This window comes from Rhipicephalus sanguineus, chromosome 3 (assembly GCF_013339695.2).
Source record: "Rhipicephalus sanguineus isolate Rsan-2018 chromosome 3, BIME_Rsan_1.4, whole genome shotgun sequence".
Taxonomy (NCBI): Eukaryota; Metazoa; Arthropoda; class Arachnida; order Ixodida; family Ixodidae; genus Rhipicephalus; species Rhipicephalus sanguineus.
Genome location: NC_051178.1, coordinates 58,127,076 through 58,148,886, shown reverse-complemented (window position 1 = coordinate 58,148,886; position 21,811 = coordinate 58,127,076). Strand labels below are relative to the sequence as shown.

General features: G+C 46.4%; 1 protein-coding gene across 1 annotated transcript in view; it reads left to right on the top strand.

Annotated features, from left to right (window-relative positions):
• The first annotated feature begins 1,348 nt into the window (after positions 1-1,348).
• The window catches only part of LOC119386654 (coiled-coil domain-containing protein AGAP005037-like), a 118,154-nt gene continuing 97,691 nt past the window's right edge, over positions 1,349-21,811 (top strand). The window contains 1 exon segment of the mRNA XM_037653936.2: positions 1,349-1,553. Coding sequence (XP_037509864.1) covers positions 1,388-1,553 — 166 coding nt within the window. The 5' untranslated portion in view covers positions 1,349-1,387.

Here is a 21,811-nt window from a genome sequence, read left to right as displayed (position 1 = left end):
CACCACCAGCCGAAATTCGCTTTAAATAGCCGCCACATTACAGTCGCCAACATTTACAGAGTAGCAGATGTTATTCATACTTGGCCATTATATAACCAACACAAGAGATAGCCGGCATTAGCCGACATTAGGTGTTGTATAGGCTGCAGTAACACTGATGTTACTGCTACTTGTTGAGGCAACTGTAGCGACTGACTTCGTGCTTTTTATATGGCACGATTACGTGGTGCGGCAAATATACCGTCCTGCTTTATTTGTGTATCATCTGCACTATAGAATTACTTGTTGCGGCATCGATAGTGCTCTATATATACCTTTCTTTTTTTTTCTCTGCACCGACTGTTTTATAAACGATTTTAATCTGTGACACACATACGCGGGCGCTATGTTTTTTGGATACATAGCGCGGGAATGCTTGACCATTAAAACGGGTGGACGATTTTGAGAATTCTGCATTTGACCGTGCGAGCGCTGCATGCATGTGTCCCGGTACGCAGCATGCACTCATAATACATAAACGGAAGTTTATCCAAACAACCCACACAGGAGCGACAGGGCTTACGCAATAAAAGCTCATATCTTGTATAAGATTATCTTGTTCAAAAGGTGGACACAAAGTTATGCGAGCTGCAATTGCAAGCTATGCACTATACAGAGCGCCTACATAGCAATAAGCATTGTTCACTAAAAGAATACGTGTGTTGACAAAAAAACAAAAAACAAATGGAGATAGATACTCTACTATGAGTGAGCGGTAAGCTACCCTTGGACGGAACACACGGCTCTCGCATTGAAAGGTTTGCTTTGTTTTGTATAAAAGGTGAACGATTTGGAGTGCTAGCCACCCTACTATATATATACAGGAGAGCTTTATGCAGCTGTCTTCAAAGCGAGGCAATTTGTGTAAAAACTAAAGGAAACAATTCAGTGCTGTACTGCCTCGCGGGGTTGCCAAGAACGTGGAATTATCAAGGGTCTCATCAAATTTCGCTCGAGAGCTGGCTGGGTATTGCAACTTTGAAGAGTCTGGCGATGCATGTCTATTCGCAGTCATTTTAATACAATCATCGTTATTCTGCTCTCCTCTTTTTACACTCATTCAATTTCACGAACGCGGAGTAGCAGGTCAGAACTAGGATTCGGGCTGGCCTCTCAGCCCTTCTACCTCAGTAATTGTTTTTCTCTCTCTCTCTCTCTCTGTTGCGGACACGTTGAGTTTCCCGCGCTATCCCTAAGCCAAAGAGCTTCGTTGCATTTGCAATTCGCCCCACCCGATCTAGAATGCCTCCTTAAACCAACGAGCTTCACTGACGTTTTTTTTTTTTTTGTCTGCATGTGTGTACAGAGCCACCTGGGCGCGCCCGTGGGCGGCGGTGGCGGCGGGCGCATGGTGGGCCCACCGATGTACCAGCCGCCGGCGAGCGTGTACGACGAGGACCCGGGCATCATGTCCGAGGTGGAGACCTCGGCCACGGGCCTGCGCAGGGCCACCAAGGCCCGCGCCAGCCTGCCCGTCGTCCGCACGCCGTCCAAGACACAGGAGCGGCCACTCGGTAATACGCGCGTTTCTTTATGCTTATATACAGTCCTGAACGATATAAAGTAGAACACCGCACATGTTACGATGATCGAGTTTGTTTGACGATAGGTCGAACGTGGTTATGCCGTTACAGTAAGTAATTATCAGACTTCGGTAATGTCAGCGTAGTTTCATTTTAATTCATTCACTCTCAAGGTCACACGGACGTTACAGGAAAATGTGGAAGTAAGAAGAAAAGGGTAATAAAGCAGCACGGGGTAACACGCACCAAACTTGAATGCGTCATGACCAGTGATGCTGGCAGCAGAAGCGCGAAGCCGGTTCCTGCGTTGACTTTCTGTTACGAGCAAAGGCTTGGAAGTATATGTTGCTGTTGCGCTGTAATACTGCGCCTTTCGTATGCTGAGCAGTATACGAGATATGAGAAGTGGCTGGCGGTAAAGAAAAGGGGACTTTGAAAATTCTTCAGTAGTGAAACAAGTTTTGGAACAGACGAAGGCGGAATATATACGACGCCTACTAACAATCGTCGCACGCCAAGTCCTTGCTTCGTACGAGGAATACGACGCAAGCGAGACTGATTCCAAGTGATAAATTTAGCTGGAACATTTTATGCGGGCTCTAAAGATAATTCAAGCGCTGTCTTCCGCGAAAGCACGTATGACGCCTGATCTTAGAAATCATCATTTTCACTTCTTGCTGTGATTTACGTAGTTATAAATTATTAGCTTTGTATATGTTATGTTTTCATGATTTATGCGATTTGAGTACATTATGTGGCGAAGGAGTTGAAGTAGGACAGCTGAACGTCGCCTGTGTTCATTGAATTCGATTGAATTATGTTTACTCCATCTCCTTATTTAATCCCCGAAAAATCCTAGAAAGTGACCGGCTACGGGTCATTCTCCTCGTGCGCACACAAAATCGGAAGAAAGCGATTTAAAATCGAACTTTCTAGAAGATTCCGCTGCAGACTCTTTGTTGAAACTCCTCCACCAGAGATCACTTTGTGTGCGCTTAAAATTATTTTGTATACTGCTACCGTACTTCAACTACAAAAGAAAGGAGAACCACAGGACGGACGGAAGCGTCTTGTCCGCACGGTAGCTACAGGAACGCAAATACATTGCGCGTCGTGGCAGATCATAAAACAGATGTTTAAAGAAGCCATTAACCATCCATTATTAACCATTTAAGAATTTGAATGTTTAATAGCAACCATTACACCGTTTTTCTCTGCACTGCGCACCGTAAAGTGAATTTGCAACTAAACGAGCAAGCAGCTGTTCTTCCTTTGTCTAAATAATAAAATACAAATTCGTACACTATGTGTTGCGATCGGTAGGCATATTCTGATAACTGCTTCTTTGAACGCCGATGTGAGATCCGCTTATGCGCGAACCGTGCGCAGGGTCACATGAAACTGGATGGCTTCCTAAAATGAAAGCGGATATCACATGTAGCGCACATGACGCTTATAACTTTACGAACTGCGGCAAAGCCCGCTAGGTGGTAAGTACCATAAGCGTACGTAATTAATGCGAAATGAGAAAATAAGTACTCTGTGGTACCCAGGGGTTAAGCAAGAGTCAGCAGGCATCCAATAATTTTCAAGAAATACACACTCACCTTCTCGCCTTTCATTGAGAAAAGTAAAAAAAAAATGAAGAGTTTTTCAAAGTGTTGCCGGCGTTGTTCGTAATCGCGATGAGCGGCAAATGATGTCGTCGGTAATTAGCGCTCATTAACCTTCGATTATGGAGGCAAATTTTCCGCGAAAGCAGTCGGCTGCAATAACGGCGCCAGGGTGATCTAGCGTGTATAAAGGACCCGAAATCGGAAATCTATGACTTGCTCTTTTTCAGGACGTTAATAACGTCTTTGGTTGTTTGTTGGTGGAATCTTCGTCGTTCGTGACGTTTAAACGCTGTGATAATGACAGAAACGAGAAGAGCCGCCTCCACCCACCACGCACGCGCGCACACACACACACGCACATACACATTTTTTGTAAGGATATATAGGCACGAAAGAACAGCAACGGATTCGTCGATTACATCGCGTACGAAACCGCTTGCGACCTGCTGTTGTTATAATCAAGTACAGTAATCAATACGGTAATAGCAGGCGTTTGCCAATGAAGCTTTAATGTTGCTCACATGGTAGACAACTGTGCGGCCATTGGGAATATAACACACGATTTGTATCTGTAGAGCCAATGATTTGCCATGTTGTTTCTTTCAGGAAAAATAGCATGCTGTTTGAATAACATAACTAAATATGTAAAACGTCGCTGTTGTGGATTTGAATGCAAAATTTGAGATAATTGATTTTAGGACCCGAACTACACTATACGTATACTGACCTTTTTTTTTTTAATTTCTGCAAAATTATAGGCACGGTCTTTTTCTGAAGTGCTCTTGTACCAACCCTGGCTCTCTAATGAGTGCGTGCTCCGGATTTTTTGCGTGGCTTAGAGGACGATAGAGTGGGCTTCAACTGTCCTAATATATGGTATGTCGCCCGGGCGGGCTAGCTATATGTACAGTTGCATATCTGTATCCCTCACGGTCTATATATGTAATCTTCGGTGTGCGGTCATATTTTAGACATTTCTGAAGTGCACATACTAAAGCTTAAATACTATAGACAACAAAGATGAGCAAGGGTTACATGCAGAAATGAGCGCTTTAATCTCATGCTGTCCCACTCCTCTGGATTGTGTACGTGAAATGAACGAAGCACAACAGTTTAATTTTTGTAGCGCCACAGATTTAACAGCCACCAATTTGGCGCTGCGTTTGCCTAGCACATTACTGAACACGTCGATATTACACGTCGATATTGTATCGTAGTTCTGTATTTGAATTGGCCGCTTGGCAAACGATGGCCACATTACCTTATGTTGATAGTGGGTAGTGCCAGAGGCGTAGCTAGGGGGCGCACACCGGACCCGTGACGTTTTAGTATAACGCCAGTAGTGCATACCAGACGTTTTAGTTATAACGGCTGGTATGCGCTATTGCTCGAGATAACCGCGTCATGTCGCGACAGATCTGGTCTGTAACGGTAATGCTGGCTCGAGTCTTCACGTTCTAGTCGAAATAGCGCCGATGCGACCCGAACTGAAGACGTGGAAACGAAAGTATGTGCATTACTTAACCCTAAATTGTCCCGTTTCTATCCATGAGTACTACGCGATCAGTCTGCTCGGTTTTGAAACGTTCGCATTTCGTTCACGCAACTGGCTAGAAATTGGCTGCTCGACAGCGAAGGCTGAATCCTGGTCAAGCGCGCTAGTTGTTATTGAACATTCGAAAACGGAACAATATCTCAACGTCCACAAGTTCCGCCTTAGCTGTTCGGTGACGTTTAACGACGCCAGACCTTAACACTCGAACATATTTTAACGCGATAGCGTTAGAGAGCTCGTGTCGCAGAAATTCCGTCGTCGGCGTCAGTGTCGGCACCGTTGGTTGTGTGCGAAAATTCGAGACAGAAGCAAATAAAATAAAGAATAAAAATTTCGGTCCCATTGAGAATCGAACCCGGGCCGTTCGCGTGGCAAGCAGGTGTCCTACCACAATGCCACGATGTTTCTTGCAGCTGCTTCGGAAAAAAATACTACATAAATGCCATGTAGTGGAAGGAGTCTCCTCAACGAATTTTGTTCGACAGGTGTCACGACGAAAACGAGCCCATTCGGCGATTTGCAGGCGCATTTGGGAGGCCATCAAACTACGTCGAAAAAGGCCGGGATAGTGCAGCCATCGCTGCTAAAAACACACGCGAACTTTCAAACAGCTCTAAAAATGGACAACTATGTCCATCTAGCGGAAAACATATCAAGCCAACGCCGGCTTTCCAGAGGAGGCGTCGATCAAGCAAACAGCAAACGCTAGATAATGTGCTGCCATCTGTGAGGCATTGAGAGACTCTTCATGGCCTCCGAGATGGCGAGCGCGCGGCGTGTATCTTGGAGGCCATGCGACTCTTGCTTGACATCAAAAACCTGTACCATTCGCGCGCGCGCGCGTGTGTGTGAGTCTGTGTTCGTGTGTGTAACAATACACATTAATAAGTATGCACTTAGTGGTTGAAGTGCGCACTAGGGGCCGGATTTCGCTATTGCGTTCAACTCTTAAAGGCGAAGCTTAAGGGTCCCCCAATTTTTTTTTCTAAGGATTATTGTTGCGTTAGTGATATTTGTCCTAAACTATATTATAGCAATTTCATTTCGCAATGTCTGGTGGTGACGCTAGAATGGCAATTAAAATTTCTGATACGCCTGGATAAATAGCGCATCACCCGAGTTTCGGTGTACGCAATTGGAATAAACAAAACGTAAAACATATTTCATCGCGTGGATATGTGTGAAGCAGTGCTCAGCTGGTCCGCATGAGTTTTCACAGTACCTCGCAATTGTTAGGCTGTTCATTCATCAAGCACCTGCCTCATGTTTTCACCCGCTGCACCCAACTACACTGCGAGAGAGCGTACACGCGGAGTGTGCGCCATTGATTACGCGTCAATATTTACCTCTCCGAGGTGCGGTCTCAGCAGACCGACGAAATAAGACGGCCGTCCACTCAGCCGCATCAGCGATGGACCTGCCGTGCTGCGGTCGTTTCGGGAAGCTTGGTCGCTAATTAAAGGCGCCATTCCGCTGTGTCAGCAGACACCCTTTTGAAGAAAAAACTGCTTGAAGGCTAGCAGCTTACCTTGGGAAACTACGTGTTTATATTCAAGGGCCCATACGGAGAGGCTCTTGTGTTTTCAATTAATCAGCTTCTGTCCCCTTCCCTGTAGACGTTCTAGCACTTTTGTTGTGTTGCGAGCATGTTAGTTGTCTTTGTCATAAAAAAAAAACAAGAAACGCAGTGCATCGAAAGCATGCCAGAGATTTGTAAAAAAATTAGTTTAATTACCAGCGGTTTTATTTGTAATTTGAAGACCATTGCGAACAGTACTGCCTTTTGGTGTGCTATTGATTCTTCCGTAAGCAGTGGGATTGACTGGGCTGGTTGGTGCACTGGTGATGAGGAATAAAACAGCGCTTAGGACGGGACGAGATGAAGACACAGCAGTCGTTTTGCAATAAACCTTGGTTGTTAGTTCAGCGCCGTGTCTGTGCCTTCATCTCGTCCGGTCTTGAGCGCTGTTTTATTCTTCATATATTCTTCAGCTCCGTGAGCCACATCCAATGTAACGTATTGTCATCGGGAAATCTTGCCGTGGATAATTACGCCAAATTTTGTGGTAGTGTATCTTGAAATAAAAGTTAATTAAATATGGGCGTAGTCCGTTATCCGTGCATCAGTACCTGTTACGGGATTACATGGCCCGCAGATATTATTATTTAATAGGAAGTTGAACAACGCTGCGTTCTTGCATATTAGAACTAAGCAGGCCAAAATGCCTGCCCTGTTCTTACTTTTCATTGTAATCTATTACGGGAGAGTAGCCATGTTTAAATGTGCATTCGCCTAGATCTTTTATCACCTGTAAATCATGCCTCTTTTACGTACCACGGTGCCATATGCCTCTGAATAAAGCAGCTAGTCGTTTGTGTTGCATACAACTGTAGTTGGCTAAAGGTTAACGTCAAAAATGGTCTTCAATTAGTGCATCGCACGTGTAGTGAGAAAGAATGATTAACGATCATATGCGAGAAAGTAAATCAGAGGAACGCTGTTGAAAATTGGATTTTGAAAGAAGAGGAAGATAGAATCGCCAGGCCTGCGCAGCACAGTCACAGCGAAAGCTGGAAGAGTGGCTTTTTTGGTGCCCGTTGTAGACTCTCTCGAGGCAACTAATACAAACACACATGCAGGGTGCCCACTACGCCATAAATCATCGTAATTTGCATGAAGTAGGGAAGCACCCACTATGCCATTTTTTTTACATTTTGCGGAGTACCGTGGCACCCGCTACACCCTGTAAGGCTCTTCGTTTGTGCTGTGGCTGAAGACGATGAAGAATTGTAGCAAAGCCCTTTGTAATGGGTTGGAAGCATTCAACAACCCACTCGTTGCGCAGTTCGCATTGTGTGACGCCTGGTTGACATTTTACTCTTCTACGACGCTATATTACATATGTTAACACGATTCCTTGCGCGACATGACGCCTGTATAGGATATTTTTGCGGAGGAGTTTCAAGCACCAGCGTGGTTCTGTGGTGGAATACTTGACTGCCACGCAGAGAGCCCGGGTTCAAACCCCATCCGATCCTAGGAATTTTTTTTTCTTATTTCGCGTGATAGTGGTTACGGACACCGGCGGCGGTGGACAACTACGACGCCAAAATCGGCTGTTGTTGTGGTCTCATAACCGCTTTCGCTGAAAAAAGCAAACAAGGTAGACGCTGGACACTACAGACACAACGCGGCTCGTTGAGGGCTCACGTCATAGGCTTGATGCATATTTGCAGTTCACCTAGAACGTCATGGCAGAATTAGGCTTCAACGTATTCTGACACGAATCGATCATTTCGGCAGATCTTGTTACAATTTGGCTGCGTTCGATCATTTCTTGGGATCTTGTTCATGCGTTTGTGCTGTCTGCTTCTGTGCACGTATGTCCGTGTATTCATTTCTTACCTTTCTTCATGATGAATCCCTGTCGTCCAGCGGAACTTTCTGTCGTTCCAAGCTTGTTACGCGCTCTAGAAAAAGGACACGGAACTTAGGTTCATTTGCTTACTCAATCTTTGTCACCCACTTGGTCAGGCTCATGGCAACGCGCTGCTATATGGTGAGTGCATAACTTATTGGTGAACCTGTCCGGTACGCTCGTCAAACAAAAGAGGGTCCACTTCGTCAACGCTCGATGTATTCCGCGCTTTGTCATCACCGGACCGCAACTTCGCGGCAAGGTGCGACGTCCGCGGATCAATCTTTTAGGGGCGCAGCTCCTCTTAGTCTAACCTTGTCACGTCTCCGTTGTCCGGCGTAAACGGATGTCCCGTATGATGCAATAGATGGCGCTGTCTCATAGAAGTACATACAAACTGCAGTTCAGGGATGATATTCTAGATGGCGGTGTACACAATCTGTGTCGTCATCACCATTTCTCGTCTCGTTTCCTAGATGGCGTTGGTCCAATAAAACACTGTTAGAGCTTTACGACGCAATCGTAATATTTTGGGAGTAGTAAATTGCTTCCCAAAACCACGTTCGCTAAGTATGTGGGTTCACTAAAGGACAACTTTCACGAAGTTTTATTTGAGATGAATTATTTTCGCTTCTTTACGGTAAACTATCTTGCTCAAGTTAAATTAGAGTAGTATAAAGCGGAAGGAACTTTAACATTCGAAGAAAAAAGTACCTTTCAGGCTTTTTGCTGTGTCCTGAATTGAACCACATACAACTCTCTTTAACGATACTCGTTGGCTCTCTTTTGGGGAGTCACGCCTCGCATGACTCTCCTAAGAGGTTATAATGATCTCTAAAAGAGTGTACACGTGTATCATTAGAGTTATATACGTGACAAGCAAGTACTCACTAAAAGCAACATGACCTTTTTTTTTTTTCTTTTGTTACTGCAAGACAGGGACATCGTTGCAATGGAGCGAAAGTTACGGGGGGCGGACCTAACTGCTCTGTGTTACTGCGCCAAGTAGTTCCCGATGAACTGGTTTTGGATTCAGTTTCGGCGTGAGAGTTACGCATTTGCTACAGTTAATTTTTTCGCATGTTCTCCTTGGTTGAGTGCGTTGAACCACGATCACTCAGCATGCAGGCATGTTGGCGACTCTTTCCCTACGCTTCATTTGCTTCTAACCAGAGTACCATTTGGAACCTCCACCTGGAGCCGTGCCACAGTACGTTAGCTTACGCCGGTAAGCTGGCAATCCGAACGAAATGCGGAAACGATGGATGGTCCCGGTTGCGTTAGTCTCACTTGGGCGTACACGTTGCAGACCACTTGCTTCGTTTGTTTAGACAGTTTTTTGTTCTCAAGTTTCTTGAAAATCACACCATCTCCCGCTAAAGGGGACCATGAGGCGATGCGAAGCAGTGTTTCGGCATGTAGAGCCCGCGTTTCAGAGGTGGAGTGGTGAGGGGAAAGGGGAGAGGGGAAGTGGAGAGGGGAAGGGGAAGGGAGAAGTGATGTGGAGAAAAAGGGGATAGGGGAGAGGAGGAGATGGCAGGGGAGAGGGGTAGTGGAGAGGGGGATGGGAAGGGGAAAGGGAAGGGACAGGTGATGTGGAGAGGAAAGGGGAGAGAGATGGAGAGTGGAAGTGGGGAAGGTTTGCGCATGCGCAGTAAGGGTGGTCACGCCGCACACCACCACCACCACCACCACCACCGGATTGAACTCCGCTATAAGATGCTTCACATCTAAAATCCTATGCGGCGATTGAAGTGGCGAGCTACCGGAGGACAACGGCATCGTTGACGAGGAGGCTATGTCTCTTTTTTTTTCTGAAGGGAACCTATGCGACGCCACTGGAGAACGCCGTAACAACAACAACAAAAAAAAAACAGGAACATCTAAAATATAAAGCTGTATCCCATAATGTGTCTAACAATTCTGTGGCATTATTAATTTGACGCTAAAAAATAAGAACTGTACATTTTTTAAAACGCATGTTACACACAGCATATTATTTTTTTGTGTGTGGGACTACTTACAGCTGCGTGGCGAAACAATCGAAACGGCGTGGTTCGGCACTGTAGCCTTGACTGCATTGCGACAGAAAGTTGTCCCCGAGCATAGTAGACGTATACAGGTTCTTTCTTTCTTTTTTTAACGCGATAGCGTTAGAGAGCTCGTGTCGCAGAAATACCGGTGTCGGTGTCGGCGACGGTGTCAGCGTTGCTACCGACGCTTGTGAGCGAAAAATCCTCGGTGAGCGAAAAATCGAGAAAGATGCAAATAAAATAAACATCTGTGGTCCCATTGAGCATTGAACCCGAGCCGTCTGCGTGGCAAGCAGATGTCCTACCACAAATCCACGGTGTTACTTGCAGCTGCTTCGAAAAAAAAAAAAAAAACTACATAAATGCCATGTAGTGGAAGGAGTCTCCTTTACGCATTTTGTTCGGCAGGTGTCACGACGAAAATGAGCCGATTCGGCGATTTGTAGGCGCATTGGCGAGGCCATCAAACTACGTTTTTTTGCCCGACGAAAAAGGCCGGGAGTGCAGCCATCACCGCTAAAAACAGAGGAACTTTCAAACAGCTCTAAAAATGGACAACTATGTCCATCTAGCGGAAAACACATCAAGCCAACGCCTGCTTTCTAGAGGAGGCTTGATCAAGCAAACAGGAAACGCTAGATAATGTGCTACCATCTGCGAGGCATTGTGAGAAATATGTCTCGACTCTTGCACAGGGAAGTGCTTTAGATCGAAAACCTGTACCATTACTATAGATAAATCGCGCGCGCGCGTGTGTGTAGCAATACACATGAACTTAGTGGTTGAAGTGCGTGCTAGGGGCCGGATTTCGCTATCGCGTTCAACTCTTAAAGGCGAAGTTTAAGGGTCCCCCAATTTTTCTGTTTTGTCTAGCAGCCTCAAAACAGCGCCTACGCTGACGAGGTGTAGACCTCTAGTTTTTATCGGACAGGATGTAAAAGTCTCTTGGAGGGCGCGCCTCCAAGATTTTTCGGCGCGCCCCGGGCAGCCGCTGTCTAACGTCGCATAGGTTATGCCGACAAACAGCGCATTATCTTGTGTGCATACCTTCCGACGAAATATAACGAGGGCTATCCTTTTTTTATCTTCGGTAATGAAAAAAATGTCTATTTTTGCGACGTTTTCGTCGCGTGTAGCTTGCTGTGCTTCTAATTTGAAATAACGCACGGAAGTTACCTTATATCTGTGCTCTGTGAAACGATTGGCTCACTATGCGGTACACATCGCCTTCGTGGTCAGCCTTTATTGGCCTCGAGATCTTGGAGTGGCGCCCTCTCGCGTGTGACGTCAGAGCGGGGCTCCGCTCTCAACCGCGCTGCAGCAGCCGCTGCTCCTGTATGCGGATCGTCTGCTTCAGGCGGGAACTTTGTAGAACGAACAGCCTCGCGACGGTCAACTAACGCCTGCAACGAATGTTTTCGAGTGTAATCTTGAACTTGTTTTAGTTGCGGCCCAGTCGACAGGGCCAGGAAATCCCCCGGATGGTCGACGAGTGCGCCGATGCCACCGGCCGCATGGCTGGTTAGAAAGTGAAACTATGTGCGAGTGTTCTCGCTCGTTATCTTGTTTCCGTCTTACGATATTATTAATTTGGGTGGTGCTTTCAATATTTCAGTAAGCGTGCCCTTCTCCAGCATCTACAAGTATGTAGATAAAGCTTGTGAAAGGTCGCGGTGCCTCATCGAGGGTGAGGCAGTGTACGACGCAGGCCACGTTGTTAAATGCGCGGTCGAGGCCGTCAACGGAGATCGCATCACCGCCGCTGCTTTCGTCCTGCAAACAAGTGCACAAGTGCCGCCTTGTTGCACACCCCCCTGCCGATGCCCATGATCGCAGCTTGTCCCGTAATGTCGGTTCAGTGAGAACGATATTACGTCGTAGTTCCTATTAATACCGCACAGGGCCGTCACATGGGTATTAGAATATAACAAATTGTTAATCGCTGATTATACCACGCACAGGGCCACAGAGATTAACGTGGCAAAGGCAAGCTGGATCCAGTTTCACACCACGCAGCCTAACGAAAAGCTTAAAGAGCACCGCTTTTAAAAAAGCGTCTGCACTGCCTCAGGTGAAAACTTTTAGAGAATGTGCACTAAACAGCGGCAACAGGTTTCGCTTATGAATTTATGATAAGCAGTCCGCTAGGCGCGCGCTTGCCTTCATAAGTAAAATACACGTATGTACGCCATCCAAATGCAGCCGTAGTCTCAGAATCCTGCGCCGCTTAGCTGAGCTCACGAGGCACGCTTTCCTTCGAGGCGATTCGGAGGCCGCGTCGTCGGCTCTTTGTCTAGGGGCCTTCGCGGCAGGTTGGGGACGGCAACACACCTGGTGTAAGTCGCCTACGCTTATAGCTTGCGTGCAATAAACGCCTTAAGTATTGGCGGGGCGCTTAAACACGGTCAGAAGCTTACCTAAGGGTCGCGCGCACGGTGGGTAGCAGAAGTCACTGTCCGCGAACTGCTTGCTGCACACGGTCGATGAAGGCGTGGAGCGCTTTCCCATTCTGAGCTTGAGATGCTCTTCTTCTTCAGCTTTGGGTCCTTAGGGTAGTTGTGAAAGCTAACGCCTTTTCACGAGCGGACAGTACACTGAGGCACAGAGTAGTACTTCACCATTGCGCAGCACTCGCCGCGGCGACAAGCGGCCGCAGTTCTAAGAACAAAAAGATGTTCTAAATGAACGTTAAAAGCAGACCCACGGTTATTCGAACAGCGTCAGTAGCCACCATACGCAAGATAACCAATTGAACTGCTTTTTTGTTGATAATTACCACAACGGTGGTTTCAACACGGCGCTGGGCCTACGTAGCAGACGAAAGCGCGCGAATCCCCGCTAGGGTGGCCTTCTACCCACCCTATCCCCGCTCTGACGTTATACAGGCGCCGTTCGCAGCGCCGCCATCGGTCGCACACCAGGCCAATAATCAAGAAGCGCTGCTGCCTATTCGTGTGAATCTACTGTCACTTGTTGGGCATCCAAATACGCCAGGCCTGCGCTAAAACCGCAGCACAGCCACAGCGAAAGCTGCAAGAGCGGCGTTTCCAGAGCCCGTTAAGCTCTCTTGGGGCTACAATACAAGTACACTAGAAAGGTACCCACTACGCCATAAATCACAATTTTTGTGAAGTTGGGAAGCACCCTCTAAGCCATTGTTTGTCATTCTGCGGAGAAGCGAGGCCCAGCTACACGTCTGTAAGGCATTATGTGAACTTTGTTGACGCGACGACTAATGACGATGAAGAATTATGGCTCAGCTCTTTGTAATAGGTTGGAAGCTTTAAACGGCCCACCAGTTATGTAATTTGCATTGGGCGACGCCCGGTCGCTATTTCCCTCTCCCGTCATGCTGTATAACATACGTCGAGGTGGGAGAGAGACGGGGGGGGGGGCGAAGAACTTTACTGATGCCCCGAGGAAATGGATCATGCGCTTATCTGCTTGCTTGGCAACCATACAAGTGCACTTGCGAGGAACCCACTACGCTATAAATCATTGTAATTTTTTAGAAGTAGGTCAGCAGGCAGTGTGCCATTTTTCGTCATTCTACGGAGAGCGTTGGTACCTGCTATACGCATGTAAGGCATTATGCGCACTTTATTGATGCTGTACCTGATGACGATGAAGAATTATGGCAGAGTCCTTTGTCATGGGTTGGAAGCATTCAACAACCTACTCGTTGCGCAATTCGCATTGTGTGACGCCTGGTTACAGAATTCGCGTTGTGCGACGCTTGGTGCTTATTTTACTCTTCTACCACGCTATATTGCATATGCTAATGTGGTTCCTTCCCGACATGAGCCTGTATAGGACCTTTTGCAAAGCAGTTTCAAGCACCGGCATGGCTCAGAGGTTGAATACTGGGCTCCCACGCAGAGGTTCCAGGTTCGAACCTCGTTCCATCCTGGAATGTTTTTCTTATTTCGTTTTTTTTTTTCGAGCGATACTGGTTACGGACACCGGCGGCGGCGGATAACTACGGCGCCAAAAACGGCCGGTGAAGTGATCTCATAACAGCTTTCGCTGTAAAACCATTATCGGTCCGTTGGCGGTGGCATTTCGATCGAGGCTAAGTTCTACAGAGGCCCGCGTGCTTAGATTTAGTTGCACGTTAAAAGAACCCAGGGGTCATATTTTCGAAGCCCTCCACTACTGCGTCTCACATAATCATATCGTGGTTTTGGCGAATAAAATCCCAGTGATTATTATATTATTAAAACATTATCGTAGACAGCTGACAGTCCATCGTGGAACTCATGCGAGCTTCCGTTGTTGTCCTACGTGACCGATAAGGCTTGCTCAATGAAACGTTTCTTTTCTCCTGGTATTTCGTAACAGGCCGCACGTGGTTAAGACAAGCGGTTACATTCGCCACGGTTTAGGTGGACCCGCTAACTTGTCTGGCGTGCGAAGGAAATGGTCGCTTCGAGAGCGTAGTACTTCGCGTGCGACGTAGCACCGACAGTAAAGAATGGACGGAATGGTGCGTTCGACGGCGGCCTTTTAAGACTCTGGCCTAGCTCCATGCACTACAGCGCGCTATACGTTGGCGTGACAAAAAGTACTTGCCACGGCGCCTGTCCGAGTGGCGGCGCGCCCCTTCGTCGCCGGGTAATGCTATCGCTGCAGTTGTGGGACGCTCGCACTGTGTACATACGAAAGGTCGATACTGAGCGTCGCCTTGTTCCAAGCAGGTTAACAGACTAACGAGAATGAAAAAAAAAAAGAAGGAGTTGAGCGCATTCATGTGAGCGTAGTAGAACGTTACATCCTAACTTGTGTACATATGGATAATGTTTTCTTTTTTTTCCTCAAAAAGCTTTATATGGTGAAGTCGAGTTATAGCTGCTGATGTCACGTTTGGAGAGCTATGAAAGTTATGCGACTAAAGGAGCTAGTTGATCATGTTGCTTGGCGATGCGCTCACGGTAGGAAGACGACACAAAAGACAGACTGCAAAGAACACGGGACACGTTTAACAGAACGAGCGCAAACCTCAACTGGTCTTACTGTTCATGCGCGGTCGATATAAAAAAAATTAGAAAATAAAACACGTGGAAAGAGATAGTGCACTTGACCCCGCCTATGTGACGTAAATAACGAAATCGATTTCAGCAGGAGATATAGTAATAATAATAATATCTGGGGTTTAACGTCCCAAAACCACGATATGATTATGAGAGACGCCGTAGTGGAGGGCTCCGGAAATTTCGACCACCTGGGGTTCTTTATTCAGCAGGAGATGATTTGTGGCTCATTGACGCTTGTTTCGACGCCCAGATATGCCATGAGAGGAGCTTCGTTAACTATTCTCTCCCTATAACGCCCACGTCCACAACATATCACATAGACTAAAGAAGATTGCCAACAAACATGACGTGCCAGTTTTATTTTCAGCACCACAAAATTGCTAAGGTTTTGTAAGAAAGGTAATAACAGACAGGGAACGCAAGAAGGGGAGAAATGCAAAGTAGGCCACAGACTAAGCTTCGTTCAGTGTGATGTAGCAGTTGTATACAGCTTGCCATTAACATGCGGAAGAAAATATATCGCGCAGACCTCAAGATGAGTTAACACTATAGGCTCAGATAGCACCGGTATAATTGTCAGCAGATTACCCACCCCGGGAATTTAGCTACCTACTGTAAGAAATGCACTAGCGTAGCTCAGTTCGAAAAAACGATTATGAGGCTAATAAAAGACGACAGGGAGAGAATAGTTTACGAAGTTCTCATGGCATCTCTGGGCACCGAAACATGCGTCAGTGAGCCGTCAGTAACATTATCACCTGCTGAAATCGATTTCGTGATCAGCGTAACATAGGTGGGGTCAAGTGCACTATCTTTTCCACGTGTTTCTTTTAATTTTTATTTATCGACCACGCATGAATGATAAAACCAGTTGAAGTTCGCGCTCCTTCTGTTGAACTGTGTCCTGTGTTTTTTACAGTATGTCCTTCGTAGCGTCTCTCTACCGTAAGCGCATCGCCAAGCCAGAGCGAAAACAAAAGTCAGGTGATGGATAATAGTAAAAAAAATCTTCGAGCAACTCGTTATATTGCATCAGTAAACTTGTTTTCCAACTACTTCCACAAAGCTTTTAGCGCAAGCTTCTTTTGCGAGGCTTCTTTTTGTTCCGTTACTTTTTACGCACCTTTAAATTGAGTTCTGTACCTTGCACCCAGCCCATGCTACAGCTGTGAGCGAGAATTTATGTTCGCACATACTTATGACTTCTTCGGCATGTCACACTATCGGGAACACTTGAAGGAGAAATCCTTCTGCACACTTGGTAACGCATCAAGTTGTACCATACATAACGAGCCGCAGTGTGAGATGTGCATTAAATTACCTTGACTTTCTCAGTCGACTTTCTCAGCTGAGATCGTTGCAGCACCTGGCGGAGCAAGTCTCAACCACGCGCCTTTTTCAACGTGGCCTCTGAGATCCGCCTAAGCAGCGCGACAAAGCACAGACCCAAGGAACACACCGAGCACACGAACGTCACCACGAGACACCCAAGTGAATGATTAGGCTCGCCTCCCATTTTTTAGGTGCGAAGCAGCTTTTGCGCTGGGCTTTGTCCGTAGTTCCATTGGCGACCGTCCGCTTTCTAAAACCTACCGTAGCGATCTGTAACATATCGAGCGCGCGCTCGCGCCACGGAGAAGTCTTCTTCGTCTTGTTCTTCGACCGCCTTGATGAAGATACGTGCAGAGCGCCCACTCGTGCCAAAGAGAAGTCTTCTTCGTATTGTTCTTCGACCGCCTTGATGATGATACGTGCAGAGCACTTTATGGGCCCGGGCTGCCGTATGCTGTCCTAGCGTGGCTTAACGCAGAGAAAACCATGTGTGGTGGCACGCGCTAGCGCGTTCGGGCCTGTGTAAGGGGCTGGGTAAGACGCTGTGGCGTCTCCCCTTACACTCTCTCAGCAATCACGTGATGGCGTCGGAGAACGAGATTCTGCAGACGCGCGATGAAACCGCGTGGCATGCTCCAACAAGAGTTCGGGACGAGTAACAGCAACAGCAACTACAGTGAATTCATGGTGGCTCCACATGCAAGGACGCGTTAACATCGGGCAAGGTGCCCGTGATGAACGGAACTTTAAGTCGACCCATGCGCTCCTTCGCATCCCCACATGGTTCCCTTTAGTGGGAGATGGTGAATTTTTTTTAAATTTAATGTTTATTAAGTAATCTCAGACATGCAGTTACATTTCTTGCGCGAATAATGTGCATCTCGTCGAGCTCTACAGCACAAAGGTTAGTGCTCTGTGTCTGAGGAGATACATGACGAATCGGCTTTTAATGTGAGGCAATTTGAAAATTAATCTGCTGAAAGCTCTAATAAATCTTTGTCGGCATCGCGACAGTGTCATCTACCGTTCATTCTTCATGCTTGCGTTTTGATTATTTAAACTACTCAGGACTCGTGAAAAAAATAAGAAAGTCTCTTAAATATTCAGTGCCTAATTGCGCGTGCGTAATGTGCGAAAACGAAAAGAAGTGCCTTTCATGCATTTAATTATTAACACGTGTACACGGCAGCGTCCGCTGTACTCGTTCACAGCGGTTCAGTTTATTAAAGACGATAGTCTTTCTTGGGATACTTAATAGGAGAAATTTTGGTCTGTCTTTCTGTCTTTCTGTTTGTCGGCACGTCACTCGATTCAGCCACTCGGCCAAAGTTGAACCACTTGCCCAAGGGCCAGCCATTGAACGGCTGACTAGGTTCATACTTCTGTACATTATCGATCAAAAAGCAAACAATACGCATATCTGAGGCGCAACATCTCTAGGTAAGTATTAGGTGGTGTGTTCCTTTAATAGCAAATGCATACATACGTAATTCTAAAGACCCTAGTTTCTTAAGCTGCGCTGGAAATGCGACTGCGCTGAAACTTGCCTTCCTCCATGCCCTCTGCACGAGCTCATTGTTGTGTTTCGGTTTCGGTTCTGTATTGCACTATACGAATGCCATGGGGCGCTGGTCTGGCATTCCTGTTTTACCCAGGCGACGTCTAAATAAAAGAGTGTGTGGAGAGTACTCGTTCAGTGTGGACGTGTCTTCTGCTTCAGCGCTTCGCGCCAAACCGCGTGTTCGGGCTGGCTTGCGTCCCCGCCGGTCGCGTAGGCCACCGCCGGTCTTCGCCTGCTGCTGCGCCGGGACTACCAGCCCGCAACACAGCATTCACGTTTCCCGACGTATTGCCAGATGGCGTCCATATTTCACGCAGCGCCTCATCTATCGTCTTTAGACGACATTTGTAGCGCATCACGCAGATACGCGGCCAATTTTGTTCTTGCGTTTTGCTTTGGGAGCCCTACAGCGGTATGCCACGTGCTGACAAGCATTGCATAGAGTTGGTTTGGCTTCCCTGCGATGCGTGGCCTATAGAAAGAGAGTGAAGATAACCAAAGGAAAAAAAAAGCTTGTGGTAACCTACGGTGAGAGATGGAAGCAAGTGCTTGCTTTTGTTCTGCTTACATTTGCAACGTCCTCATCCAGCATGTTCCAAACTCTGGCTTTGAGGGAAAGCTGCAGCAGATTTTCTTCGGAAGCCGTTTTATTTGTTTTATATAGGCAGCCAGAAAAGTTCATTCATTCATTCATTCATTCATTCATTCATTCATTCATTCATTTCATTTCATTCATTCATTCGATTGTTCGTTACTAAGACTGCTCAGGACAGCTCTATAGGTCTTAGTAATTGTGCACTTTTGCTTCTCAGCGAACAACAACCCTTGCGTTGGAGACTTGGTAAACGGGCACAAATTTTGTGACGCATTGCGTGCGTCCGGTTGATTAACTTCAATTTTTAGTGCAACGTTTATTGTAGTACACAAAAGAAAACGCTGCGCCGTAATACAAGTGTGATGCACTTACACTTGGAAGAAAATAAAGGACCAGATTTGTTGGGGGCACACATTGTAAAACCAGGGTGTCGGAACGGAACGAAAACCAAAACGAAAAACGAAAAGAAAACGATATTTTTGACCGGAACGCAAACAACCGAAACGTTATCTATATTTCGTTCCGGAGTGAAACCGAAATTTTTTCAATCGTTTTTCGGTTCAAGAGAAAACTTGGCAATCCGGAACAACTGAGGTCATGCAACGTGAACAATTATGCATCTCAGGGTACAGTATTCGCGCGTACCTCAGGCAAGAATTCCAAAGCAATGTTCAAATTGGGCAAAAAACGAGAACAGTGGCAACCAGAGATGTTATATTAACGCAAGTGGACTTTTGCGCACCTGTCACGCAGGCCAGCGTGGAGAGGGCGTTGTCGGCGCTGAAGTTTGTTACAGCGAAAGCTGCTATGAGATCGCAACAGCCGATTTTGGCGCCATAGTTGCACTCATGCCCTACCTCAATATTCATTGATCAGAGGTGTGAGTTAGGGGAAGGGGTGCCATGACATCCCCCTGCCAACTCTCATGGGAAGTTCTTGATAAAAATATCTCGTGTGAGTCGCGTATTTCATAAAAATGTCCTTACTTGACCAATATGTGATAATTACGATATTAATTTATGATGACAACTCGTATTTGTAATGGCATATCGTAGAGCACTGATTATGTAAGATAATTGCGTTTAAGAGGATTGACACCACGATCGGAAAAGCTAATTTTATGCCAGCGGACTCATGAGTCCGACTCCCTTAGGCTCACTCAGACTCAGGTGAAGCCGTGAGTCTGAGTGAGTCCGCCTGAGTAATATGTTGGTGAGTTTGAGTCTGAGTGAGTCCGGCTTAGAAAAAAGTTAATGAGTCTGAGTCCGAGTGAGTCCGCTTGAGGAAAGTTTTGGTGAGTCTGAGTCCGAGTGAGCACTCGGAGCAAAATATATTTCTTGAGTGAGTCTGAGTGAGCTCCAGTTTTTTTGCCGGCCTATGCAACGGGCTCTAGCAAGGTCACTCATCAAGCTTTTGCTGTGACTGTGCTGCGTGTTCCGTGCCGGCCTGGCGATTTGTATCAGAACAGAATTCTCGCACATGGAGCACACTCAATGACGTGCTGCTTCAGAGATCGTGCTCACTCCCTTGACGCAAAGCATTGAGCCCGCTAAAAAAATCGTAATTGACTTTGAGAAAATAAATACTCTGACTTTGAAGGATATAGTGGTTTGTGCTAGTTGGTAGAAATCTGTGGTACAGTTACTTCCGCTCCTCTGATGAACGTGGGAAGAACGTGTTTTACCCCTGTCCCACTTTCTTAAGAGGAGGGCAAGTAACTAAGTCCAATGTTTTTATGATTACCTTAACTTCAAATTTTTGCATAAAAAAACGTTACGAACCGTTACGGAATTTTTTTTTTCGTTCCGGAACAGAAACGGAACGGAACTTTTTGCGGTGGAACGAAACTAAAACCGAAATGAAAAACATTTCGTTCCGACACCCTGGTTGCAACACACGAGTGGTACAGTGAGGCGATTAAACGGCATTGCACTGCTCCGAAAAAAAAAAAAATCCCGCGTTGGATTCCCGATAAAAATGTCAGCATTCCCACGTAAGGGAAGCAAGCTGTAGCAAGAAATGTTCCTCTATGCCCTGATTTAATCGCGTGTCCTACGTTGTCATAATCATTTTGAAGGCGTCCGCGATGAACGGCATTCTGGGTTCTAACGCTGCCTCGCTCTATTAAATGATAATAATATCTAGGGGTTTACGTGTCAAAACCATGATACGATGTTTAGGCACGCCGTAGTGGAGGGCTTCGGAAATTTTGACCATCTGGCGTTCTTTACGTTCGTTTTCATATGAGGTGGGAATTACGTTCGTTTCGTTTTTCATATGAGGTGGGAATGAAGCTTTAGCCACCCTGGAAACGGAAATAACAAATTTATTCGCGCGTTTTTTTATGGTAAAAATAACGCTTTCATTTTAGTTCGTTTTCATTTGTACAGACATCTAGTATTATCATGCAGCACGCTATCTTTCGTTCGGAAAAGTGTCGCATGCATTTTCCTTCGTACTCCGCTGCAATAACCGTAGCCGGTGATTACTGTAAATGGGTTGGTCTTATTTATTTAACACCTTATGCGAATATGAAGTTGTGCTCTCTAATGAATCGCCGTTACGTTTAAAAACGTCGCATTCAATACTGGCACGCCTGTCTAAGCTATGGCGTGTCGCGTTAGCGACGCGTAAACACGGTACACTGCCTGCTCTACAAGCTGCTTCTGCTGCGGTTCACAACCAAAAAAGAAAAGAAAAAAAAACAAACAAGAAAAGTGTTCAGGCACATAGTTCTGAAGAGTCTGCTAGCCATTCTTCAAGTGAATAAAAGAAACATTGAAATTGAGACGTCTTACACGATCCTCTAAGCATTGATCGAGGGTCATCATTTAGGTCTGCACTGGAAGAGCTGTGTGCGCGCGCGCGTGTTCGTGTCTGTGCGTTGTTGGGGGGTTAGTGTTGTGTGTGTGTGTGTGTGGTGTGTGTGTGTGTGTGTGGTGTGTGTGTTTGTGTGTGTGTGTGTGGTGTGTGCGTGTTTGCGCACAGGCGAATAGGAAATAATTCCGGCAGATGCCACGCATTGTGGCAGTGAATGTTATGCGAAGCAGTCAGGGAAGAGCTGCCCCATGCCGTATGGTTTGGCTTTGAGCTAAGTGTTACGAG